Source organism: Geotrypetes seraphini, chromosome 12, assembly GCF_902459505.1.
Source record: "Geotrypetes seraphini chromosome 12, aGeoSer1.1, whole genome shotgun sequence".
Classification (NCBI taxonomy): domain Eukaryota; kingdom Metazoa; phylum Chordata; class Amphibia; order Gymnophiona; family Dermophiidae; genus Geotrypetes; species Geotrypetes seraphini.
In genome coordinates, this window is record NC_047095.1 from 52,791,227 (window position 1) to 52,815,868 (window position 24,642).

Here is a 24,642-nt window from a genome sequence, read left to right on the forward strand (position 1 = left end):
TCAATGCTGGCGGTGGTCAAGAAAACGCTGATTACCACCAGCTGAATATTGAGCCTTTAGAGATTTTAGTAAAAACTACATTTAATTATATTTTCAGTATGTGTTAATTTTACAATATTTTTGTATCTGTTTTGAAGAGCTGTAATCTTTTCCCTCCCCCCATTTCTTTAATACCCTGTTTTTTTAATATATTTAGGGACCCTTTTACTAAAATGTGATAGAAGCCCAGATATAATGCAGCACTTTTGGGAGGATTTTAAAAATATGTTATTGCAGGTCATGCAATAATTTCATTAGTGCATGGTATCTGCATAGAGTTAATGTGAGAGCACTAAGGGCTCCTTTTACTCAGCTGCGATAGCGTTTTTAGCGCACGCAGAATTTTAGCGCACGCTAAACCCGCGCTATGCGGCTAAAACTAACGCTAGCTCAGTGCTGGCTTTAGTGTCTAGCGCGCGGGGCAGTTTAGCGCGCGCTAAAACCACTATCAAAGCTTAGTAAAAGGAGCCCTAAGTATAATGCAATAGCTGGTTTAAAGCTTCCACACTTAGCTCTCCACCCACGAACAGTCCTCTTCTAACAATATTTTTTTTTTAATTGGTAACGGCGCAGGTTAATGCACAGAAACAGGTAGAATACGGCAAAATGCTTTAAAGCATTTCTGCACCACCTTGTTTGCATGGGCTCAACACCTTTTAGTAAAAGGTCCACTTATTTATTAGTTGGCTTGTTTAACTTTCCTGTGTAGTAACAGCAGCAAAACTTGCTCCATCCTAATAAGCTCTTGAAGAGTTATAGCTGACTCTATCAGCGTGGCTCATCTGGATGCTAGTAATAAAAGCTTGCAAACCGGCTGTAGATGACACCATTATCTGGGCCTAACCCTCCCCCCCCCCCTGTTTTTTTTTAACAAAACCGTAGTGCATTTTATAGCGCCGGCCGTGGTGATAATAGCTCCGACACTCGTAGAATTTCTATGTGTGTCGGAGCTGTTACCGCCATGGCCTGGCGCTAAAAACCGTGCTAGGGTTTTGTAAAAAGGGGAGGGGGAGGGAGTAATTTTTTACATTTGCAGTTAGCTTTTGAGAAGTATCGTCCCACGGTATAATTCACAAAAAAGGTTAAGGCAAGACAGTCCTCTGTAAAAGTATTTTTAATTGTTCTGCATCCCTTCACTTGGCTCTATCTTTGCAATTGTATTACATTTGCCAAACAAATGTTATCCATGCCTGTATTTACGAACCCTGACGGCATCCCTCTAAGGAAAAAATATTTCTCTTGCAAACATATCCGTATTGTACAGCCCCGAAGAGAGGTTTTTAACACTGGTAACAAGTCACAGAGCTGAAAGCATAGCAGCGCAACTCTGCAACATTACAATAACCCTTCCGAGTCACATCTGTGTTATTACTCTGCCTCCAATGTCAGCTCGGTGTTGTCTAAATTCCTCCAAGGTCAGTAACTCGAACCAGATGGCACCACCATTCATTAAAGTAATTGAAGTCTCCCTGTCTCTCATACTGGCACATACACACCACCTGTTTTAACTTTCAATATTATTTCAAGCCAGGCAGCTAGTTATATATTAATCAGTGACATTTCTTTATCTCAGTGTCTCACAACTTAATTATAGGAAGAAATATTCCCTTGGAAATCACGGGGCCTTCTTTCAGCTCATAGTCATCAGGTATTATTGGAGCTGTCCGAGTATTGTTATGTTATTGATGCATGCCTTAACGCTGTTCCATTGTATAAGAGGGGTCTGTGATTCAAACAGGGGCAGTGGGGCATCATTTTGTTTGGGAGGGCTAAACAAACCAAACTCTTGTCCCTATGCCTCATATTTCCTGGTAGTTATTGCTGTATGGGGCAAATAAATTGGGCTCGTTCCACTGCCTGTGATTCCGAGTCACTTGATAATTATGTGCCAAACTTCAGTCTGTTAATCCTATGGGAAACGTGAGTATGCAGTACTGCCGGTGACCACACAGTGTCAATAAATTACAACACACAGGTCATTTTGTCTGTCTTGAACATGCATGCAAATGTACGTATAGTTAAGCCATGGGGTGCGTGCACACAGGTTCTGGATTTATGTTGCCTTTAAATGCATGCTGATGGCTTTGGAATAGGCCGCGTCGAAGGACTGCCAGTGATGTGCACTGGGTGGGTGATGCCAAGGCAAGCTGTGTTCCTGGGGAGTGGGCTATAGCCTAGCAGCAATATTGGCACTGGCGCATTGACAATGAGTATTTATCAGCAGCGAGAAATAAAACAGAAAAGAACTGCAGTAAAATTGCAACGCAAAACCAAAAAAGAACTGCCGGAAATGTACGAGGCACAGGAATTTTATTCAAATAAAATAAAAATCAATACAAAAGTTGGTATCCAAAAATTAGTCCTTGATATTAAATAATCCGGACCTGACATGGCCTGTGTTTCGAAAAACACTTCTTCCTCAGGGGGTCCAAGATGTTCAATACATTAATATTCAAGAACCATATGGATAAAAGCAATTGAAGCAAAGGGTCTAGAAACACAGGTGATAAGAATTCTCCTGGAGAAAATGCTGCTCAGAGAGAAACACCCCAATCTGCAACTATTTTATATCGAGGACTCATTTTTGGATACCCAACTTTTTATTGATTTTCATTTTATTTGAATAAAATTCCTGTACCTTGTACATTTCCGGCAGTTCTTTTTTTTTTTGCTTTTGTTCAGCAGCGCTAAATGCCACAACATTGGCCACATGGTTCCTTGGGTACAGTCAGGCTGTGGCTAAATTGCACAGACCATGAGGGATGGGCAGAAGGAGGAGGAGGAGGAGGAAGCATCAGCAGGCATGGGAGAGGAGATTGATGGTGGCTAGGCAGTGTGACAGAGGAGATTAGTTGAGGAAAATTGTGGTTTGGGTGTTAAGAGAGTGACACATGGTCTCGGGACTTAGTAAGAAAGGATCATAGAGGCAGGTCAACTGAGGGTATATGTGAGAGAATGACATGTGGACAAATTTTTCCCCATCCCCACAGGAACTCAATTTCCCCGTCCCATCCTCACGAGTTTTGCAGCTGTCCCCCGCCCCATTCCTGTAAGCTCTACCTTAACTGCACAAGCCTCAAACACGTATGATTTTCAAGTGTTTGAGGCTTGTGCAGATGAGGACAGAGCTTAGGCATTGGTGGAATGAGGCATTATGACATCACAATCTGAGCTCTAGAATGTTGCTACTTAGGATTTTCAAGTGTTTGAGGCTTGTGCAGATGAGGACAGAGCTTAGGCATTGGTGGAATGAGGCATTATGACATCACAATCTGAGCTCTAGAATGTTGCTACTTAGGATTTGAAAGTGTTTGAGGCTTGTGCAGATGAGGACGGAGCTTAGGCATTGGTGGAATGAGGCATTATGACATCACAATCTGAGCTCTAGAATGTTGCTACTTAGGATTTTCAAGTGTTTGAGGCTTGTGCAGATGAGGACAGAGCTTAGGCATTGGTGGAATGAGGCATTATGACATCACAATCTGAGCTCTAGAATGTTGCTACTTAGGATTTGAAAGTGTTTGAGGCTTGTGCAGATGAGGACGGAGCTTAGGCATTGGTGGAATGAGGCATTATGACATCACAATCTGAGCTCTAGAATGTTGCTACTTAGGATTTTCAAGTGTTTGAGGCTTGTGCAGATGAGGACAGAGCTTAGGCATTGGTGGAATGAGGCATTATGACATCACAATCTGAGCTCTAGAATGTGGCTACTTAGGATTTGAAAGTGTTTGAGGCTTGTGCAGATGAGGACAGAGCTTAGGCATTGGTGGAATGAGGCATTATGACATCACAATCTGAGCTCTAGAATGTTGCTACTTAGGATTTTCAAGTGTTTGAGGCTTGTGCAGATGAGGACGGAGCTTAGGCATTGGTGGAATGAGGCATTATGACATCACAATCTTGAGGCTTGTGCAGATGAAGACGGAGCTTGCAGGAACAGGGCAGGGGCAGGAAAAGAACTCGCAGGGTCTAGTATATATGTATGTAGTGTCATTCTCTAGTACAGTGTTCTTCAACCACCGGTTCGTGGACCAGTGCCGGTCCACAGAAAATTCCACAGGCCGGCACGTGCATCAAGCCCAAACAGTGTTCTTCAACCACTGGTCCACGGTGTGATCAGTGTGGAGTTATCTTTGAGCCAGCTCCCTCTTCCTCACTGATTCAGTGCACAAAGCCACAGGCAGTGGCTCCTACGTGCGTCCTGCGCCTGAACCGGAAGCCTTCTTTCTGACGTCGCAACGTCAGAGGAAAGGCTTCCAGATGAGGTGCAGGACGTGCAAGGAGCCGCTGACCGCAGCTTTGTGCACTGCATCAGTGAGGAAGAGGGAGCCGGCCTGAAGATAACACCGGGGGCAGCATAAAATGGCCAGGCATAGCATAGAGGGAGGGAGACAACAAAGGTAGGGGGAGAATGATTTTATTTTTGAATTTAGTGATTGAATTATGTCAGTTTTGAGAATTTACATCTGCTGTCAGTGTGCTTTGTGTAGTTTAATTTTGTGGTTAACCATTATGTGTTGTTAATAAGATTATATTGTGTATATCTATGAAAAATGAATGGAAAAAATAGTGTTACAATTATTATGGGGGTGGAGATTGGGTAGAGATGGGCGACGTCTGGCCCACGACTTAGCCCAGTGTTCTTCAACCGCCGGTCCACGGACCGATGCTGGTCCATAAAATAATTCTTTTGTTTCTACCCATCCAAGGTTGAAGAACACTGCTCTAGTATATGTATGAAAGAACTAATTAGTGCCGGATATCACATGAAACTTTGGGAAGCGGATGTTTGTTTGAAGTGTAATAGGGAATGGGGAACTCTGAACCATTCTCTTTTAGAATGTTCTACTCGGGGTCCACTTTGGAGCTTAGTGAGGACAACGTGGGTGGGGGACATATTTGAATAAAAATATCCCCTACACGTACACGCTGATCAGTTGGAAGATTGGGTAGAGCAGCAGAAAGAATTGTCTCCATTAGGCAAAAGAAATGTATCCTGCATGCACTCTTGTTAGTTAAAAGGCTGTTTTTAAAAAGATTCACACCCAAATCCAGTGTTTGGGTGCAGTGGATGATAAGGCTTGGGTACCTTTGAGCTGTGAATGTATAAACAGAATTCCAAGAAGTGGGTGTAAACGTATTTCAATTTGTGAAATAAATTTCTGTCTAAATTCAGACAGTCTGTTGGAGATGTAGATGACGCAAGCTGATATTTATAGTGACTTTCCCTATCCTGTACATAGAATGCAGGACCCTCGTACTGTAGGGGAGGGAGGGCAGGAAAGGAGATTGAATGGTTCATAGACATAATCGCGGAAGACAAAGGCGCGCGCCGACAACTGAGCGCAAGACGGAGGCGCGCGCTGAAGAAAATTACTGTTTTTAGGGGCTCCGACGGGGGGTTTTGCTGGGGAGCCCCCCCACCACTTTACTTAATACAGATCGCGGCGGCGTTGTGGGGGGTTTGGGGGTTGTAACCCCCCACATTTTACTGGAAACTTAACTTTTTCCCGAAAAACAGGGAAAAAGTGAAGTTTTCAGTAAAATGTGGGGGTTACAACCGCCCAAACCCCCCACAACGCCCCCACAACGCGGCGCGATCTGTATTAAGTAAAGTGGGCCCCACGCCCCCCCGTCGGAGCCCCTAAAAACAGTAATTTTCTTTGGCGCGCGCCTCCGCGCTGCGCTCAATTGTCTGCACGCGCCTTTGTCCCGACGCGCTTTTGACCTGACACCGATTGAATGGCGGAGGGCTTGGACTGAGCGCAGGTAAGGAGAGACAAAGGGGTTAAAAATTGTCAGAATGCCTGATTATTTAGTTGGACCACTATATTGCAAACTTTGTGCCGTGGCAAACTAGTGTGCCGCGGCAGATTCCAGGTGTGCCCTGAGACGCCGAGCAAGGAGGAGAGGTACCGGCTGACTGCTTACAGGGTGTGCCTTTCGTGGCAAGAGGCAGGTCCTGTAGGCAGTCAGCTGGTGCCAATGACTCTCCTCCTTCCCGGCATCTCTCTTCCTCTCCCAGCACCTCCCTTCCTCCAGGATCCCCCCCACCGGCAAAGTGACAGACTCAGGGTCGCAGCCGGAGGGCCTCCGTGTATGCACGGACATCGACATGATGTTACGCGTGCCTGTGACATCATAACGTAGACGTCCACACACTTCTGGATGCCTTCCGGGTTTAGTGTGTCGCCGCCGCATGGCAAACTTTGCGAGACACTGAGTTAGACCATCTTAAGGTGGCACTGGGATGTTTGGATCACCAAAACGTCCAAATTGCCATTTTTGAAACCTACTTTCTAAACGTTTTTCTATGCCTTTTCAGCAGTGTGTCTAAATTTCATGGGGGGCCTTGTTGGAGGCGTGTTTTGGGTGGGTTTAAGATTTGGACGTTTTGCAGCAGTAATCATTTTGCAAAACGTCCAGGGCACCATTTAGATGTTTGGGGGGGTAAACCTGTTTTCAAAACAAATAAGTACCAAAAAGGTATTGAAACAGACCAGATGACCACTGGAGACATGAAGGCCTGGCGCCCCTCCCCCCCAACATTCCCCCAGTGGTTGCTGCCCCCTCCCACCCCTCAAAGATGTGAAAGAAATAGTACCCTGTCACGGCCCACAGGGTCAGAGCTATGGCTGCTTCTGTGGCTTTCCTCCGTTCCACACCCATCGAGGAAATCTGCAGGGCTGCCACTTGGTCCTCAGTTCACACGTTCACTACTCACTACTGTCTGGATGCCTTCTCCAGACGGGATGGACACTTCGGCCAATCTGTGTTGCAAAATTTATTTTCCTAATGGCCAACCATCCCTCCTCCCTCTCTGTTAGCTTGGAGGTCACCCATACGTTAAGAATATGCTGCCTGCTTGTCCTGGGATAAAGCACAGTTACTTACCGTAACAGGTGTTATCCAGGGACAGCAGGCAGATATTCTTACGACCCACCCACCTCCCTGGGTTGGCTTCTTAGCTGGCTTACCTTAACTGGGGACCACGCACTCCTCCGTCGGGCGGGAAGGCACTCGCGCATGCGCGGTGCGGCCAACTAGAACTTTCTAGTTAAAAAGGTCCGTACCGAGGCTCCGTCGGTGACGTCACCCATACGTTAAGAATATCTGCCTGCTGTCCCTGGATAACACCTGTTACAGTAAGTAACTGTGCTATCTCTATAACAGCTTGGAAATATTAGGGCCAGTCTAATAGAGCAGCAAACAGGTGTTTGGAGTAGCCTGGTGGTTAGTGCAGTGGACCCTAGAGAAGGGGACCCAGGCCCCATATCCCATCCTAACTAGTTCACTTGTTTCTGTACTAGAAACATGACGGCAGATAAAGGCCAAATGGCCCATCAAGTCTGCCCATCTGCAGGATCCACTATCTCCTCCTCTTCATAAGAGATCCCATATTCCTGTCCCATGCTTTCTTGAATTCAGACAGTCTTTGTTTCCACGACCTCTACCAGGAGACTACTGACATATAGGTGACACCTTCAGACATAAGGGCTGTTGGGGTGGTAGACAGGTTCAGTAGGTTTGGGGCGGGTTTTAGAGGGAGTTATGGTGAGATGTGTACCTGGGACTTTTTATGTGAAGTTCACTGCAGTGCCCCACTGCTCAGCTAGGATGTCTTATGAGACCAGCCTACTAAAAATTTTGGCCCCTCCTACCTCCCAATGTGTGTTTTCCATTTGGACGTTTTATTTATCGAAACTGGTCAAAAAAGATACACAGTAAGGGTGAGCACGTCTAGAAATGGTCATTTTTGGATAAACAAGCTAGACATTTTGCCGTTTCAAAAATGGACATTTTCTCTACCCGATATTTGGATGTGGTGCCAAAAACATCCAAAGTCAGACTTGGACGTCATACTGAAAATGCCCCTCCACATGTCATGTAGTTGTTTATATTTTTATTACTGGTTAGTTTGGTCCTGTGATGTACAGAGCTTAACTGTTTCCATGAAGACACTGGAGTCTTGTTGAATGTCATGTATTTTGCCAACCGATAAGTAAGCATTTAAAAAAAAAAAGAGCTAATTAGTTGCATGATATACATTAGAAAGAGAGGGATTGACACCAGGGGTAGGTGTGTATTTGAAGCAATACTAGTCATTGTTCTTGGAGGGAGAAGGCAGCAGGAAAGGGGATTGAAAAGTAGAGAAAAGGAACTGGGATTAGAGAATTGGGGGAGTATGTGTGGGGAATGTGAGGGATGGCAGGAAACCTTCCTTCCTCCAGTCCTGATCCTTTCTTCTCTCTGAATCTGTGTCCTTCCCTGAAATCCTGTTAAAGATTTTGGTATAAGAATAACTGAAGTCTTGCATTGTGTTGCAGTAACTTATTTAACCTTTTATTGAATCCCTGGAGGGTGCTTTCCCCTATAACAGCCTCCGGAAGAGCATTCTCTGGGTGAAGAAGAACTTCCTTACGTTTGTAGGGAATCTATCCCTTTTTAACTTTAGAGAGTGCCTTCTCGTTCTTTCCACCTTGCAGAGGGTGAACAATCTCTAACTAATGCTCTAAGTAGGCCATAAGGTATATAGAAAGGCAGGCCAAGAAATGTGCTGGTATATTTTAGCAAAAATAATAAAAAATCAATTTGAGTAGCTCTTTGGCCTCGCTGTCTCAGAAGTCACTTAGAACATGAGAGATTGAGTCTCTTCAGCCCAGCCACAACACAGCCCGGTTTTACAATTCTTCCCCTGCATGTTTGTCCCGTGCTTCCTTGAATTCTCATGCCGTCTGTCATAACCATCTCCATTCTGAGATTGTGCCAGGTAACTAGGCTTCGTGCTTGTTGGGACAGATAGCCCTAAATTACAGCATTGTGTTCATTTAATAAAAACTTGTTTTCCCGGGCTCTCATCCATTAGGTTCTCGGCCTAGCCCTTCAGGAAGCCGCTGTGATAGCTCAGAGCTTCCTGCCAGACTCAGCAGGAGATGGGGGGTGCTTCTGAGCAGAATACAAAACAACCACGGCATGCAGCACTGCGTAAATTATGGATCGCATAACTTACATGGCTTATTTTGCCCTTTTTAAAATGACACAGTGCTATATACTCTGGAGATGGGAGAAAAAAAAGTTTAAACTAGGTATTTCCTTCCCATGTTTCAAATTTCCATAGCCCGCCCTCTATAAGGCAACCATCGGGCCGGGATTTGCACAGGTAACCACAGAACACAATTCTTTTTGAAGCCCTGCACCCAGATTTTACCCATAAGTGTCCGTCTTGCATAGGATTCCTCCCTAGGGTTTTAAAATCTCCTGTTTAGTATTGTACCTAATAGTTAGTACCTTTTAAAGGTACTAATGCCAAATAAAGGAATATCCTGAGATGCCACGTTTTCAGGGATTCCCCCACTTTTCTAAGTCCCAATAAAGAAGTATACTGGGATAATAAATATAGTTATAATTGAGCAGGGGAAAAAATAAATCTCATGTATGGCTTTTTAATATTTGTTAGATTCCTGATATACCGCCTCTGTGGTACAACCAAAGGGGGTTACTAGCTAGCTAACCCCCCCCCTTTTTTTACAAAACCGCTAAAGTGGCTTTTAGCGCCGACTGGCCTGGAGGCCCTCTGCGCATACGTGAACGTCAACACGATGATGTCATATGCACGTGCACGTGACATCACATTGCCATCTGCGCATGCGCAGATGCCCTCCACCTGCGGCCCTAAGCTCGGGGAAGGAGACTGGAGGTTCGTGTGAGGGCGGGGCTGGGAGTGGAACAGGGCGGGGCCAGTTGTCCTTTTTTTTTACTATATTAATGCGGGTCAGTAAGCAAGGCCCTAAGATAATACCCGAGGCCGTGGCCTATGAAGTAACTTTCCCAAAGTCAACAAGTAATGTTGATGGGAAAAACAAGATTTTGAAGCCTGACTTCCTTGGTTCTAAGTAGTGTCCTGAGAATTAGGGAAATGGAAGTGTAGCCTGCTGCTCCTTGTGATCTTGAACAAGTCACTTTAATCCTCCATTGCTTTGGGTGCAAACCTAGATTGTGAGTTCTCCAGGGACAGGGAAACATAACTTACCTTGAGCTACCACTGAAAAGATGCAAGCTAAATCCAAACCCAAAAACACTCACTAAGTTACTTCTCCATGAGTCGGACCAAATTTATGTAGCCAGAATGACACCGTTGCAGGTACCACCCTCCTGTAGATGTTCACCCCTACCACCTGCAGATTTAACGTTCTGTTACTCTTCTGCTCCTTGAAAGTTTCTCTCTTTCTTCATCTTCGTAGTGTGTGTCCAAAAGTAACGCTTATGCAAAAATCACCAAAGCAAGCATCTCAGCTCACTCTTAACATTATTAATGGTGCGTTAGATAAGCTTCTTTTTTTTTTTTTTCTCCTTTCAGGCCTGCGTAGATGTGAGAGCAAGTTCAGTATTCTGGCACCAGATGGAAGCGAGTGGGCAACCTCAGTTACCAGAATGGGTCTCCACACATCCCTCCCATGGTAGGCGTGCAGAGCATTTGGACAGGCTCATACCTGAGGTGAGCACATGGAAGAATGGGACTTTTTAAAAGCAGGCCAAGGGCACAGGCGTGTGATTTTATTTATATTATTTCATAGCCCATTCAATCTCAAAAATTCTTGGCGGCTTACAACAAAGCGTTTGTTACATATCATTGCATTAAAAATGTTTAAAAACACTTATCAAAAATATTTCCTATTAGCCATTGCTCAGCAATATAATTTTATTGTCCTTAGATGCCTTTAGTCTCATCGTCTCTTCTAGTATTCCAGTTTAAAAATTTTACTTAAGTGTGATGTTATTTCTCTCCCGTCTCAAATAAATGTTTTCATGTTTGTGTATGTGTGTATTGTTAATTATTCATGTAGTAATGTTATTCCAGAATGCACACTCCTGAAGAAATTTTCACTATGGATGAAAAAAAATCAAGTCTGTAAATAAGGACCAATTCTGTGTCTTGTTGACGGTATTTGGTAAGAAAGCCAGGGTACAGTTTTTGAGTAGGGTTGGCAGGAGTCTGCAAAGTGACTATCAGGCTCATAATCAAAAAACATAGATGTCCAATAAGCATTCTAAATCAGCACTTGGATCACCAGGACGTCCAAGTGCCGATACGCGAAACCGTCTTTCTGTACATCTAGCGAGGTGTTCCAGCCTCTGTATGTCCAGAGCACAAGATGGGCGTGGTAGAGGTGTCTTATGGACAGGCTTTGGGCGTTCTCAAGGACGGGTTAGACATGGACGTCTTGCAGCGATAATCTAACATTTTGCAAGACGTCCTGGACAGAACTTTGAAATTTGAATTTTTTTTTGTGAAAGTCCATAGAATGGAAAAGTCTCTCATAGGTTTAAAGATGTTCTCCCCGTGGAGCTGGGTTAGATGTTTTCTCAGGGTTTCCGTTCCTGGCATTGTGCTTGTTGCAGGTTTCCAGGTCTCGCAGCGAGACCCGGAAACCTGCAACAAACATTTTGCACAAATTCCTAAACCACACGTTCACTAGTGACTTCTGACAGCTACATAAGAATAGCCTTACTGGGTCAGAACAATGGTCCATCTAGCCCAGTAGTCCGTCCTCAAGGTGACCAATCCAGGTCACTAGTACCTAGCAAAAGCCAAAACAGGCTGTGGCGGCCATGTTTTGAGTATTTTCCCGTAGTGGTGGCATGTGAGGAATGAATTCCCCTGAGGCAGGTCTATTGACCGAAATGCTGAAAGAACCAATGGGCTTTAGCTGTGCCCATGGTGTCGGGAGGTATATGAGAACAGCGCTGTAGTCTTAACTCTACTGAGGAATGGTATAGTATAGGGGACGAAGTGATTGTGTCTGATGATCTTAAGGTAGCAAAACAGATAGAAAAGGTGACACTCAAAGCCAGGAGAATATTCAAAGAGTTGGCTGACCATTGATAGATGGAAGTGATGTCATTTTTGGTCATTGCGAGGGTACATAAGCAAGCACCAGCTTTTGTTTGGGGGGGAGGGAAAATCCTCTCTCTCTCTCCATATGGGCCACTTAGCCTTGGAAGAGACAGCCCCCCTCTTATACAGAATGTTTTGCCAAATTGGTCATGAACAAACTTTGCAATGTAATCTGAATTCTAATTTGAACCTCAAGCTTAATTGAATATAAATTAAATAAAAATTATTTTGATGACATTACATGTCTATATGAGTTACTAGCATGAAATACCCTGTATGTTGGGATGCTACGCAAATCTGCGTACTCAATAGCCAGTAGAAAAAAAGAAGGCAATAGTGCCGTTGTATAAATCTCTGGTGAAGGCCCTTCTGGAGTACTGCGTGCAATTCTGGAGACCGCATCTTCAAAAAGATATACAGTAAATAGAATGGAGTTAATGGAGTAAATTGGTTAGTGATCTTTGTCATAAAGCTTATAGGGACAGACTTAGAGACTTCAATATGTATACTCTAGAACAGGGCTGCCCAAGTCCGGCCCTCAAGATCTTCAGGATATCCACAATGAATATGCATGAGAGAGAGATTTGCATACCAAGAAGGCAGTGCAGGCAAATCTCCCTCATGCATATTCATTGTAGATATCCTGAAAACCTGGCTTGCCAGTAGATCTCGAGGACCGGACTTGGGCAGCCCTGCCCTAGAAGAAAGGCAGCAGAAAGGGGATATGATAGAGATGTTTAAATATCCCCATGGCATTAATATACTGTAGGTGAGCCTTTTTCAAATGAAATAAAACTCCAGAATGAGAAGGTATAGGATGAAGTTAAGAAGGAATAGCCTCAGGAGTAATCTGAGGAAATTCTGTTTTTTACAGAAAGGGTGGTAGATGCGTGGAATAGTCTCCCAGTAGAGGTGGAGGAGACAGAGACTGTGTCTGAATTCAAGAAAGCGTGGGATAGGTATGTGGGATCTCTTAGGACAAAGAGGAGAATAGGGGATGCTGCAGATGGGCAGACTGGATGGGCTACTTGACCTTTATCTGCCATCGTGTTTCTATGTCTAAGGACTGGTGTACTCAAGTGAAGCTATCAGTTGTTAGAACTCGACTGTTACTACTGGTTTGTGAAGATAGGTACATTGGTTTCTCATTTAGGGATCTGCTAACAGGCATTTGGATGCAAGCTCATCAGTCTCTCTACCTACTCTGACCATACGTAGCTGGGCTGAGTACTGTGATTAATCGTCTGTGCTTTAACTTTGCAAAATGCCACATTGGGTCAGACACAAAGAAATACAAGAATCTCATGAAGTATACTGTTTTTATTCTTTCCCAGCAAACAAAATGTTCGAAATGAATTATGCAAAAGGAGGTGAGAATGTTTGTCCCTCTTACCTTGAGGCAAAATAAAACTTCAAAAATTTAAGAGGATGAGACCAGATTCAGGATGGGGATTAAAAACTGGTCAAAAGAGACACCGAGTTTGAAAATGGAACAGATTGGACTTGGCAGTTCCAGATAGTTCCCACCCCCCCTCTTAAAAAAAAGTGATAATGCTGTGCATGCTTTCCCACACCCATCCCCGTACCCTGAGCTGCCATTTCCTGTTCCTGCAGAGCTCACACTTAGTGATTCAAAAGTGCATTTATTTGTTGTGAAATCTAGTAACTGAGCTGTAAGCTTTCTTAACCAGTTTGCAGCTGATTGCTATGTGTCTCAGCTCCTTGTAGTGCAAAAGGCATGTGAGGCTTGTACCAGTGGGTTAATCACCTCTAGTCACAAGTTGTGTAGAAGGCATCATCTACATTTTTTTCAGCTCCGCCTCTGTATCGCCTCAGTTTCTGCTTCTACCCGCGAGTTTGAAAGTGTCTTTCTGATCTGCTCTGATTTTTTTGGTTTGTTATTTTTGGATTATTATCCTGATTTTGAGGCTTCTCTGTGCTTCAGAGGTCCCCAGTGTTACTGGGGTAGCACTGCCTGGAAGAAGACACAGTCTTTTCTGATCATAAGTCTGTGGCAGGGAGGACAACCCTTTTACAGGGCACCTAACTAGCCAGCCTGCATTAACACTTTTGGTAGCTTGGGGATCATTCCCCTGGTAGCAAGGCTCACTCTTGGTTGTTACTGGATCACAGGCTTTATGGCTCCCTGTCAATCTTGAGTAAGGACTTTATCGGGTGCTGGCTGCATCTTCCATGTGTCTTCTAGAAGTAGGGAAATCCTGGATTCTGTACAAGGAGAACTGTTCCAGCAGTTGGTAATGGAACCCACACGGGAAGGGATCATACTGGACTTAGTGCTTACAAACGGGGAAAGTGTTTCTGCTGTTATAGTGGGTGATTATCTGGCATCTGGTGATCACTGCATGGTACGGTTTAATATTAAGATGAGTATAGAGAGGACTCATTCAAAAGCAAAGGTTCTAGACTTTTTTTAAAAAAACCTAACTTTGTTCAGATGGGGGATTATGTCAAGCAATTGTTGTCTGGATGGGAACGTCTGGAAGGAGTAGAAATGCAGTGGGCAAAACTAAAAGGAGTAATTTTAAGAGCGACAAACCTTTTAGTGAGGCAAGTAAGTAAAAGTAAGAGGAAAAGAAGGCCGCTTTGGTTCTCAAAAGTAGTAGCTGAGAAGGTAAGGAATAAGAAGTTAGCTTTCATAAGCTACAAAAGATCACAGAAAGAGAAGACAGGCAAAAATTTCTGGAAAAGTTAAGATAGGCTGGTCGTGTGGTCAGGAAAGCAAAGATGCAAATGGAAGAAAAAATAGCTGACACGGTAAAATGGAGAGATAAGACATTTTTTAGATATATAAGTGATAGGAAGAAGTGCAAAAGTGGCATTATGAGACTCAAAAGTGAAGGCGAGGAATATTTAGAAGCTGATAAAGAAAAGGCTGAATGGACCACAGAAGACAAACATGAATAGGGATGGAGGAGTGTTAGACCCTGATCGATTTTCAGAGGGTTGTGTTCATGAGGAGCTAGCTAAAATAAAAGTAGACAAAGTGATGGGGCCGGATGGTGTACATCCGAGGGTGCTGAATGAACTTAGGGAAGTTCTGGTGGTGCTGCTGACTGACCCTTTCAATGAGTCTCTAGAGTTAGGAGTGGTACCAGAGGACTGGAGAAGGGCGGATGTGATACCTCTAAAAGTAGAAGTAAGGAAGAAGTAGGGAATCGCAGGCTGATAAGTCTGACTTCTGTGGTAAGCAAATTAATGGAAACACTTTTAAAATGAGAATGATGAAGTTTCTGGAATCCTGTAGATTACAAGACCAGAGGCAACATGGATTCATTAGAGGTAGGTCTTGTCAGACAAATCTGATCAATTTCTTTGGGTGACCAGAGAATTGGATAGAGGGAGTGCGCTAGATGTGGTGTATTTAGATTTTAGCAAAGCCTTTGACAGTGTTCCACACAGACGTCTAATAAATAAACTGAGTGCCCTCAGGATGGTTCCCAAAGTGATGGGCTGGGTCAAGAACTGGTTGAGTAGAAGGCAACAGAGGGTAGTGATCAATGGAGATTGCTCTGAGGAAAGGGATGTTACTATTGATGCGCCTCAAGGCTCTGTTCTTGGGCCTATTCTTCTTAACAATTTTATAAACAATGTTGCTGCAGGGCTGTCAGGTAAGATTTGCCTCTTTGCTGATGATACCAAAATCTGCAATAGATTAGACACGCCGGATGGTGTGAATAACATGAAGAAAGACCTAATGAAGCTTTAAAAATGGTCTGAAATTTGGCAGGCTAAAATTTAATGCTAAGAAATGCAAGGTCATGCATTTGGGCTGCAAAAATCCGAGGGAACGGTACAGTATAGGGAGTGAAAAACTTAAGAGCACGACAGAAGAGCAGGACTTGGGTGTGATTGTATGTGATGATCTTAAGGTAGCCAAACAGGTTGAAAAGGTGATGGCGAAAAGTAGAAGGTTGCTAGGGTGCATAGAGAGAGGTATGGCCGGTAGGAAAAAGGAGGTATTGATGCCTCTGTATAAGACTTTGGTGAGACCTCATTTAGAATATTGTGTACAATTCTGGAGGCCACACCTTCAAAAGATATAAAAAGGATGGAGTTGGTCCAGAGGAAGGCTACTAAAATGGTGCGTGGTCTTCATCATAAGGCATATGGGGACAGACTTAAAGATCTCAATCTGTATACTTTGGAGGAAAGGCGGGAGAGGGGGGATATGATGGAGACGTTTAAATATCTACATGATGTAAATTCGCATGAGTCGATTCTCATTTGAAAGGAAGCTCTAGAATAAGAGGGCATAGGATGAAGTGAAGAGGTGATAGGCTCAGGAGTAATCTAGGGAAATTCTATTTTACATAAAGGATGATAGATGCGTGGAACAGTCTCCCGGAAGAGGTGGTGGAGCCAGAGACTGTGTCTAATTTCAAGAAATCCTGGGATAGTCACGTGAGTCTTCTTAGATAGAGGAAGAGATAATAGTGGATGGGCAGATGGGCCTTTATCTTCCATTATGTTTCTATAATCTTGGTGCTACAAAATAGAAAGCCTTATTGTAAATTCCCACTTTGCTGTATAAATGCCAAAATAATAGACAAAAAAATATACATTAAAAAAAATTCAGGCTAGTTTTTGGTACATTTAATTTTTTGCACTGTAAACATCCCATTTAATGCTGTGTTGGCTTGACACCAACAGATTAGCCCTTAATATTAATAAATCAAATGTTATGTTCTTCCCCTGGAAAGATAGTTCCAAACTTATCTTTCCAATTTCTATTAAAGGTACCACTTTATAGTTGATAAATAGAATTAAGATCCTAGGGGTTATCTTCGATGATAAGTTAACCTACCATGACCATATTAGTAATATTGTTAAATCAACTTTTTACAGACTCCGTCAAATCCGTTCAGTGTCAAAATTTTTATGTCCAAAGTCTTTGAATATATTAATCCATTCCTTGGTTATCTCAAAAACTGATTAATGTAATGTTCTACTAAAAGGAATAGCTCAAAAGGAAATTAGACGTTTGCAGATCATCCAGAATGCTTCAATTAAACTTATTATGAAAGCCAAGAAATTTTATCATGTGACTCCTCTACTTAAAAAAGCACACTGGCTCCCTGTCGCACATCGCATAATGTACAAATTAAGTTTGCTTACCTTTAAATCTCTGATATATAAAACCCTGGCTTTCATTTACAAATTATTGATTCCTTATACTTCAGCCAGATTACTGAGGTCTAATGACCACCATTTATTAATCATCCCCTCCCTTAAAATTATTAATACACGACGACACTTCATCTTTTCTGTCACAGCTCCTCAAACTTGGAATTCCCTTCCAATTTACTTAAGAGAGGAAAAAAATTTGGAGAAATTTAAGAACAAACTCAAAAGCTTTCTTTTTCAAGATGCATTTAATGACTAAAAGAATTGTCTAGGAGTTTCATTTTATCTTCATATCTTTTGAGATTCTTTCTTCTTTCCCTTCTTATTGTTTTTAACCTTAAATGTCTTTCCTTCTATTAAGCAGATTGTATTTCTTTTCCCATTCTTTCCTCATGTTTTATTATGTGTATAAAATTAGTCTTTATTATATTTTGTAAGATTTAGGTTTTTTTGTTAGTTATATTTGTCCCCCCATTTTTGTGATTTTATGGATTTGTTCATCGCTTAGAATTTGGAATAAGTGATTAATCAAATTTTATAATAAACTTGATAAACTTTGTCCTTTTCAGTTTCTTTAGGTAGGAATCTGGAGGCCCAATCAATTTCAAAACAATAGGATCACAGTTTTTAAATTGAAGTGGGACACCGTTTGTAGGAGGAGACTGGCCATTTGTTTCTGTCTTTTGCAGACACTTACTGTATGAAAGGTGACGCATAGGTGGTAATGAAGAAAAATGATGCTGGAGGTGAACACTAAAATTATAGAGACTCGGCAAAATAAGGAATGTAACAGAAAATCTTGGGCTTCATTTTATTCAGTAAATCAGAGCATTAGAAGGTATAGCTGAATGAAGAAAATTGTCTTCTGCCTCTTATCAGCTTCATTCAAAATGATAATGTTCCTCATTGTCCGCAAACACAAAAGTGGAACACTAGTTTCTGGAGATGCAGGATGCCTATATAAAAGTTTATCTTACAATATTCCATATAATAAAAGCATATCAAGTACAAATTGTTTGTGTCAAGAATATTACTATACCCAGGGTGAGACCCGGACCCAACATGGGCTGTGTTTCAGCAATATTTTGCCTTCCTCAGGGGTCCAGCTAAATGGTCGGTAGCTAGAAAGTCCGTCCTGTATGATACCTCAGTCAGCCTGACAGCTTTTCAGTTTTCCCGTTCAACTGTCATGGCAAGAGTAGCCCTGAAACCCTCATTACACATATATTTGACTTTTTTTGTGCTGCCAGTTTGCGTCCATTCCTCTCGGCAGCCAAGCTCCGCCTCCCAACATCAGAGAACAGACATCAGGGTTTTTTTGTAATTTACATGTCTGGAGCAATTTTACTATCATGACCACCAATATATTGAAAGCATCCGTGGGCAGCTGAAAGTAGCTTCTATTGATTCCTTTAGAGCTACCCCAACTCACAATTATTTATCTATGGAGAATTGATGCATATCTAGTGACGAGACAGGGCCAAAGCAAAGTTCTGGTTGCTGCATGCAACATCTGATATATTTGTTACAGCATCTCATAGGAGATATTTGCATACCTTTTCTCTTTGGTCAGTGCTGCTTCACCTTTATGGCCTGGTCAGGGAGACAGCTTCTGTAAAGCTTCTAATGCGGCGTTCAGCATAGAAACCTCTGAATACATACTTGGTACACCAAAGACGAGGTCTCAAAATTGGAGGGAGAGTCAAGCCCAGTGGAAGCCAGTGTTTCAAGATGGATATTAACCAAGCCTCTAGAACAGGGGTGTCAAAGTCCCTCCTTGAGGGTCGCAATCCAGTCGGGTTTTCAAGATTTCCCCAATGAATATATATGAGATCTATTTGCATGCACTGCTTTCATTGTATGCTAATAGATCTCATGCATATTCATTGGGGAAATCATGAAAACCTGACTGGATTGCAGCCCTCAAGGAGGGACTTTGACACCCCTGCTCTAGAACAATGTGCAAATTATTCTGATTGTTTGCCGAGTCAAAGGGACGGTAAATCAGAGATGACAAGGAAATGTTCAGTCCATGAAAATGAAAAAGCAGTGGAACGAGTTACTGTAGAACAAATAAGATACTGTTAATGATTACTTGATCCAGTGCATGTCTTGCCTCATGAGTAGGAAAGTGAATATGCTGATGGGTTTCTAAAAGATTAATGAACTCCTTATCGCAAGATCTCTGGGGGATTTCTGTATGAATTTTTAAGGGCTGCCACTATCAAGAGGGATGTTATAACAAGCTTCCACATCAAAGATACAAGTTAATAAAACATCCCAAGAGGTGGCTCTTACAGCGGGGTGGTGAGTATAAGAGGGATGTAAATAACTCAACAGTCAATATGAATGGTTAGGATTTCAGGGATATCATGATTTATATCCATCAAATTGAATAACGGGAAGGGCTTTTGAGTAGATTAAAGCAAGGTCACATCCAGCCTCCCAGCTTGTTTTGAGAAAAAAAAATATCACAACCAGGAGGCAAACAGTCCAACAAATAGGTTTCATCTCTTTCTTTTAGCCAGGTCTCTGTGAGGCATAATATGTCAAGGTGATACTGTAAGGATCTAGGATTAAATGAGCCAGCCTTTAGATAGGATTCCATAGATGAATTCAGGATAGATGAAGAGCCAGGTGTTAAAGTAGAGGGTGTGTAATCACCAAGATGCCTTACCTTTGGTCACAGGAACAGCGAATGAGACTTGGGGGTCATAACGGCCTTATACCATAGGAACTGCATACAGTGGGGCTATTTGCAAGTGAATAGGGATGGAAAACTCTGAAGTTGTTAAAAAAATGGGCTAGTGGCAACCATTAGCTCTAGAGCAGAATGCCACAAGGCCCGAATGTCATTAGAGTTGCATAAACAAGAAAAAGAAAAAAAAAATCTAGCCCAAGGAGCATACCTGCTCCTTGGGAATGCTACTTTTTGTATGCACTGACAGCACAAACCCATTTATATATGGTGCTGACATTTCATTGCGGTTCTAAGATGTGCACACAATTAAATTGGTTAACAAGCCATTCACTATCAATTAATTGGCCTTAACTATTGAAGTTACTTGGCACTAATTTGGCTGATATTCTGTAGCACCAGGCACCTAAATCCCCATAGCATGCAACTCGAAGGGTGTGGCCGGTGGTAGTCTGAAAATTAGCATGCAGCTTGTTACAAATCCACAAACTCAAATGCATAAAATAAGAGAGGAAAAAACCCGCCGAGGATTGTTTGGCCGAAACATGTACATGTCGAGTCATTGAGTTATTGGATGAATAAAGTCATTTGAAAGATTGGATGAATAAAAGGACATTTACGCACGTTCACCAGTCTTTATTAGGACAATTCCACTCTTTATATGCTTGTTAGAATACCACCATTTACACATCAAAATGCCATAAGTTGGGGTAAGTACTGGTGCTCAGCTTTAGGCACAGGGATTGGCCCCAAGTGCTAACATAACATAGTAACATAGTAGATGACGGCAGATAAAGACCCGAATGGTCCATCCAGTCTGCCCAACCTGATTCAATTTAAATTTTTATTTTTTTTTTAATTTTTTCATCTTAGCTATTTCTGGGCAAGAATCCAAAGCTTTACCCGGTACTGTGCTTGGGTTCCAACTGCCGAAATCTCTGTTAAGACTTACTCCAGCCCATCTACACCCTCCCAGCCATTGAAGCCCTCCCCTGCCCATCCTCCACCAAACGGCCATACACAGACACAGACCGTGCAAGTCTGCCCAGTAACTGGCCTAGTTCAATATTTAATATTATTTTCTGATTCTAAATCTTCTGTGTTATTCTTCTAAATCTTCTGTGCTATTCTCTAAGAGGCACTTTGTTGTTAGGAATGGGAAGGGTGAAAGAAGCAAGCCGCAGTGGGAATGGAGAGTAATGACAGTGTGCTTCTGAAATCAACAAACAGATTTTTGAAATAAAAATAGCAATGCATTTTTCTTTTTATCTTCAGAGCTTTACGTAACATAGTTAATCCTCTGCTTTTTGTTTTTCTTAGTTTCTGTGGTCTATCTACTTTTGCGTTGGGATCACATTAAATTGTGTGGGCACAGACGTTATTAATATGACACCAATCCAAGCATAAATGTGCTGCTATGTGAATATTATTGGGATCAGCATGCACACCAAACACCAAAACTAATAAATTATAAAATAGACCTCAATAACCTGGCTCTCAGACTCATAAAGCGTCCAGTGGCGCTCGTATCGTCATGGGTCTGTAAAAACGTTCAATTGAACTTTCAATCTTAGTATTTTTGCTTTTCAAACTTGTGTTTTTCTTGATAGGAGTCCACAATAATAAACTATTAACTTGTGATGGCTATTCAAGTAAACAGCTTAAAGCAGTTTCAGTGGCAATATTGTCAAAGATTCCTCTGGAGAATGTTCCAGTAAATATCGAACAATGTCCCAACAATATTTTTAAAAAACCCACTTATCTCGGTCTTTGATGCTTTCATCTTCCAAACTGGAATATTCCTCTCCATTTGCTCCCGACAGGGGGTACTCCTGTTTCGCTTCGTAGTTAAGCTACATCAGGGGAAAACTATATTTCTTCATCCCACATTATGCCAAACCAGGGCTGTGGAGTCGATAGACAAATGTTCCGACTCCGACTCCTCAGTTTTTTGTACTTCAGACTCCGACTCCAGTACCCGAAAGTTCCTCCGACTCCGACTCCACAGCACTGGTTAATTTTCAGATCATTAAAATGGAATGTCAAGTTGAGAGAAATGAGCATTTTCGACACCACCTTCTTTTTGCTTTTAATCAAGGTTCTAAGGCCGCAGAAGCTGCTCGCAACATTTGTGCTGTGTATATATGCTATAGCTGAAAGAATCGCTCGTGATTGGTTTGCCAAGTTCAAAAATGGAGTCGGTAGATTAATGTTCCGACTCTGATTCCTCAGTTTTTTGTATTTCTGACTCCGACTCCGACTCCAGGTACCCGAAATTTCCTCCGACTCCACAGCCCTGTGCCAAACTCATCTCGATTGCTTACAAAATGGCTTTGGGCCTGTGATCAGGTGCACTCTGCCGTCAGCTGAAGATTATGCAAAGCTGTAGGTCTAAGGCTAAGAGTCTTGGGGGTGGGGGGGGGGGTTTCAGGAGTATCATCAGTTGGGATGGGTCATGGTTTGGTGGGGCCTGCAGGCAGGAGGGAGTGGGCATCCCTCCTGCCTATTACAGTTGGAAGTGTGTGTACTTTGGGGTTATGGCAGTAGGGAGTGGGCATCCCTCCTACCTATCGCAGTTGGGGGGGGGGGGGTCCCCTGCCACAGCCGCTCAGCTAATCAAGGCAAGGGTATTCCCTCCACCCCCGATCAGCTGAGCCAGCAGGACTCCCCCAAAGCAGCGGCTTCAGGGAACACTGCCAGCTCAGCTGATCGGGGGATAACTTCCCCTGCCACAATCAGCTTATGGCTGCTGCAGTCTGACTTTAGGATCCCGCAATGGCATAGATAGATGACTGAAATGTAGACAAGGGTTGTCCAGGCCTAAATTTCAGCTGCCTGTCTTGCTGTGAATTGTGGCTTTAGCCCACTCAAAGCCATTTTTGGCATTGGCCAAGCCTACTTTGGTGTTCCACAGCCTAAAGCGGCTATCTAGCCGTGATGCCAGCCGCCTTTTACGTAGGCGTCGGGATGCACTTCAACGCTGCCATTTTTTGCCATTTCTGACAACATATTTCAATTAACAGGTGTCAGCAGGGCGCCTACCCACGCCTACAAATAGGCGCTGGTTATAGAATTTCCCCGTTAGTGCACGGCGATGCAGCTGCTCTAACCAGTTAGCACAGAGCACGCCCATTCCCCACCCTCAAAGCTGTTGCAAGTGCTAAAAAATACATGTTATGTTTTTGCATGTGGATAGTACCTGCTTATCCCAGAATTATTGCGGGATGCCTGAGCAAGCCCTACGGTTAAGACGTTTTTAGCAGCAGCAAGCACGTTTTAGTCACCATAGCTTAGTTAAAGGACCCAGTAAATTTTAAGAGGATTTTTGTGTGCCTTTAAAAATGGACAATAAATCGTGGCATTCCTGCTTGCTTAGATTAATGCAGTTAGACAAAATAATGTCCAGCAAAAGGTAACATTGCTTAATAAAACAAAACTTTCTTGCTGTGGTTATAAATATGCCAAGGGAGTTTCTTTGCCCTTGAACAAGCATTCACTTTAATATGTTAAGCTGGATTTACAGACACATTTTGAAAAGGAAAGGCAAGCTATCCCCAAATACTCTTGACTTATAATTATGCACAGCAGCAAGAGGTTTAAAAATAGAAAGGATCAGTACAGCCCCTTAATCCTGCTCTCTTGATGATTCATAATCGCATTGAAACCAGATGGTGGAGCAATTTATTTATCTGTATTTTCATTTCTCTACCTTTGCCTTCATGTTTGGCAGGAAACCCAAATCTTACAAGGAGAGCCTCCATTTGATGGTTATGGACATAACATTTAGTAAACAAGTCAACGATTCTGCATATTGTAGTTACGGTCTATCAAACTAGGTTTCATCAGTATCCATTATCTCTTAAAGGATGTATAAGTGTTAATACTTTTGGACTAACGGTTCTTAATAGCGATTTTAACAAATTCTGTTGCAGTTTGCATATCTGCACATGCCCATGAAGTGGTGCGGCAAGCATGATTTGGAACTCTTGAACCGGAGCTACTGCACAGCTTCTACAGAAGACTCTAAAACGCCGCCCCCCCCCCTTTATGAAGCCGCGTTAGGTTTTATTTATCACTGGCCGCGGTGGTCAAAGCTCCGGCACTCATAGAATTTCTATGAGCTTCATAGCTAATACTGCCGCGGCCGGCGATAAAAAAAAAAAAAATCCTAACGCGGCTTCATAAAAGGGGGCCTGAATTGCTTGAGCACCTAATTTGTAGATCAAGATGTAGCATGGCAAGTTGGGAATACATTGCTGAACCTAGATAGCTTTATTATGGAATCGCACAAAAAGAGAGCAGGAGATTGCAAATTATTCAAAATTCTTCTGTCAAAATTATCTTTCAGGCTAAGAAATTTGACCATGTAACCCCTCTGCTGAAAAAAAAAGGCCCAATAACTCTTAAGGGCTAGATTCACTAATGCCACGGATCGGATCCGATCCAATCTGTGGCCGGGGGGGGGGCTGATTCACAAATTGCCCTCGTGCAATCACACCGTCAACTGATTACTTGGGTCACTGAATAGCAATCCCGATGCATGTGCAGTAGAGAATGACACGGTGACAAAATTCATCACCGTTCCCGTCCCCGCGGATAACCGCGGGAAACCATCTTCATGTCATTCTTTAAGGAGAGAGGAAAGAATCAGAGTATAATTGGGCACAACCACCGACCCGCAAGCTTTGCTTTGAAGAATGCTGGTATAGAAGGACCGAGGTTGAAATAGACACTAGAAAATGACATGGGATTATTTCCCGCGGTTATCCGCGGGGACAGGAATGGTGATGAATTTTGTCACCATGTCATTCTCTAATGTGCAGACCATCTGTAGATGGTTTGCGCATGCTTAATGAGCAGC

At 42.8% G+C, this 24,642-nt stretch overlaps 1 protein-coding gene across 3 annotated transcripts in view; it reads left to right on the plus strand.

Moving 5' to 3' along the window:
- The window catches only part of OMA1 (OMA1 zinc metallopeptidase), a 61,399-nt gene that overhangs the window by 33,683 nt on the left and 3,074 nt on the right, over positions 1-24,642 (plus strand). For all 3 annotated transcript variants that reach the window (XM_033915773.1, XM_033915774.1, XM_033915775.1), the window contains one exon: positions 10,400-10,537. In XM_033915773.1, the coding sequence (XP_033771664.1) occupies positions 10,400-10,537 (138 nt within the window). The remainder of the gene's footprint in view (positions 1-10,399; positions 10,538-24,642) is intronic.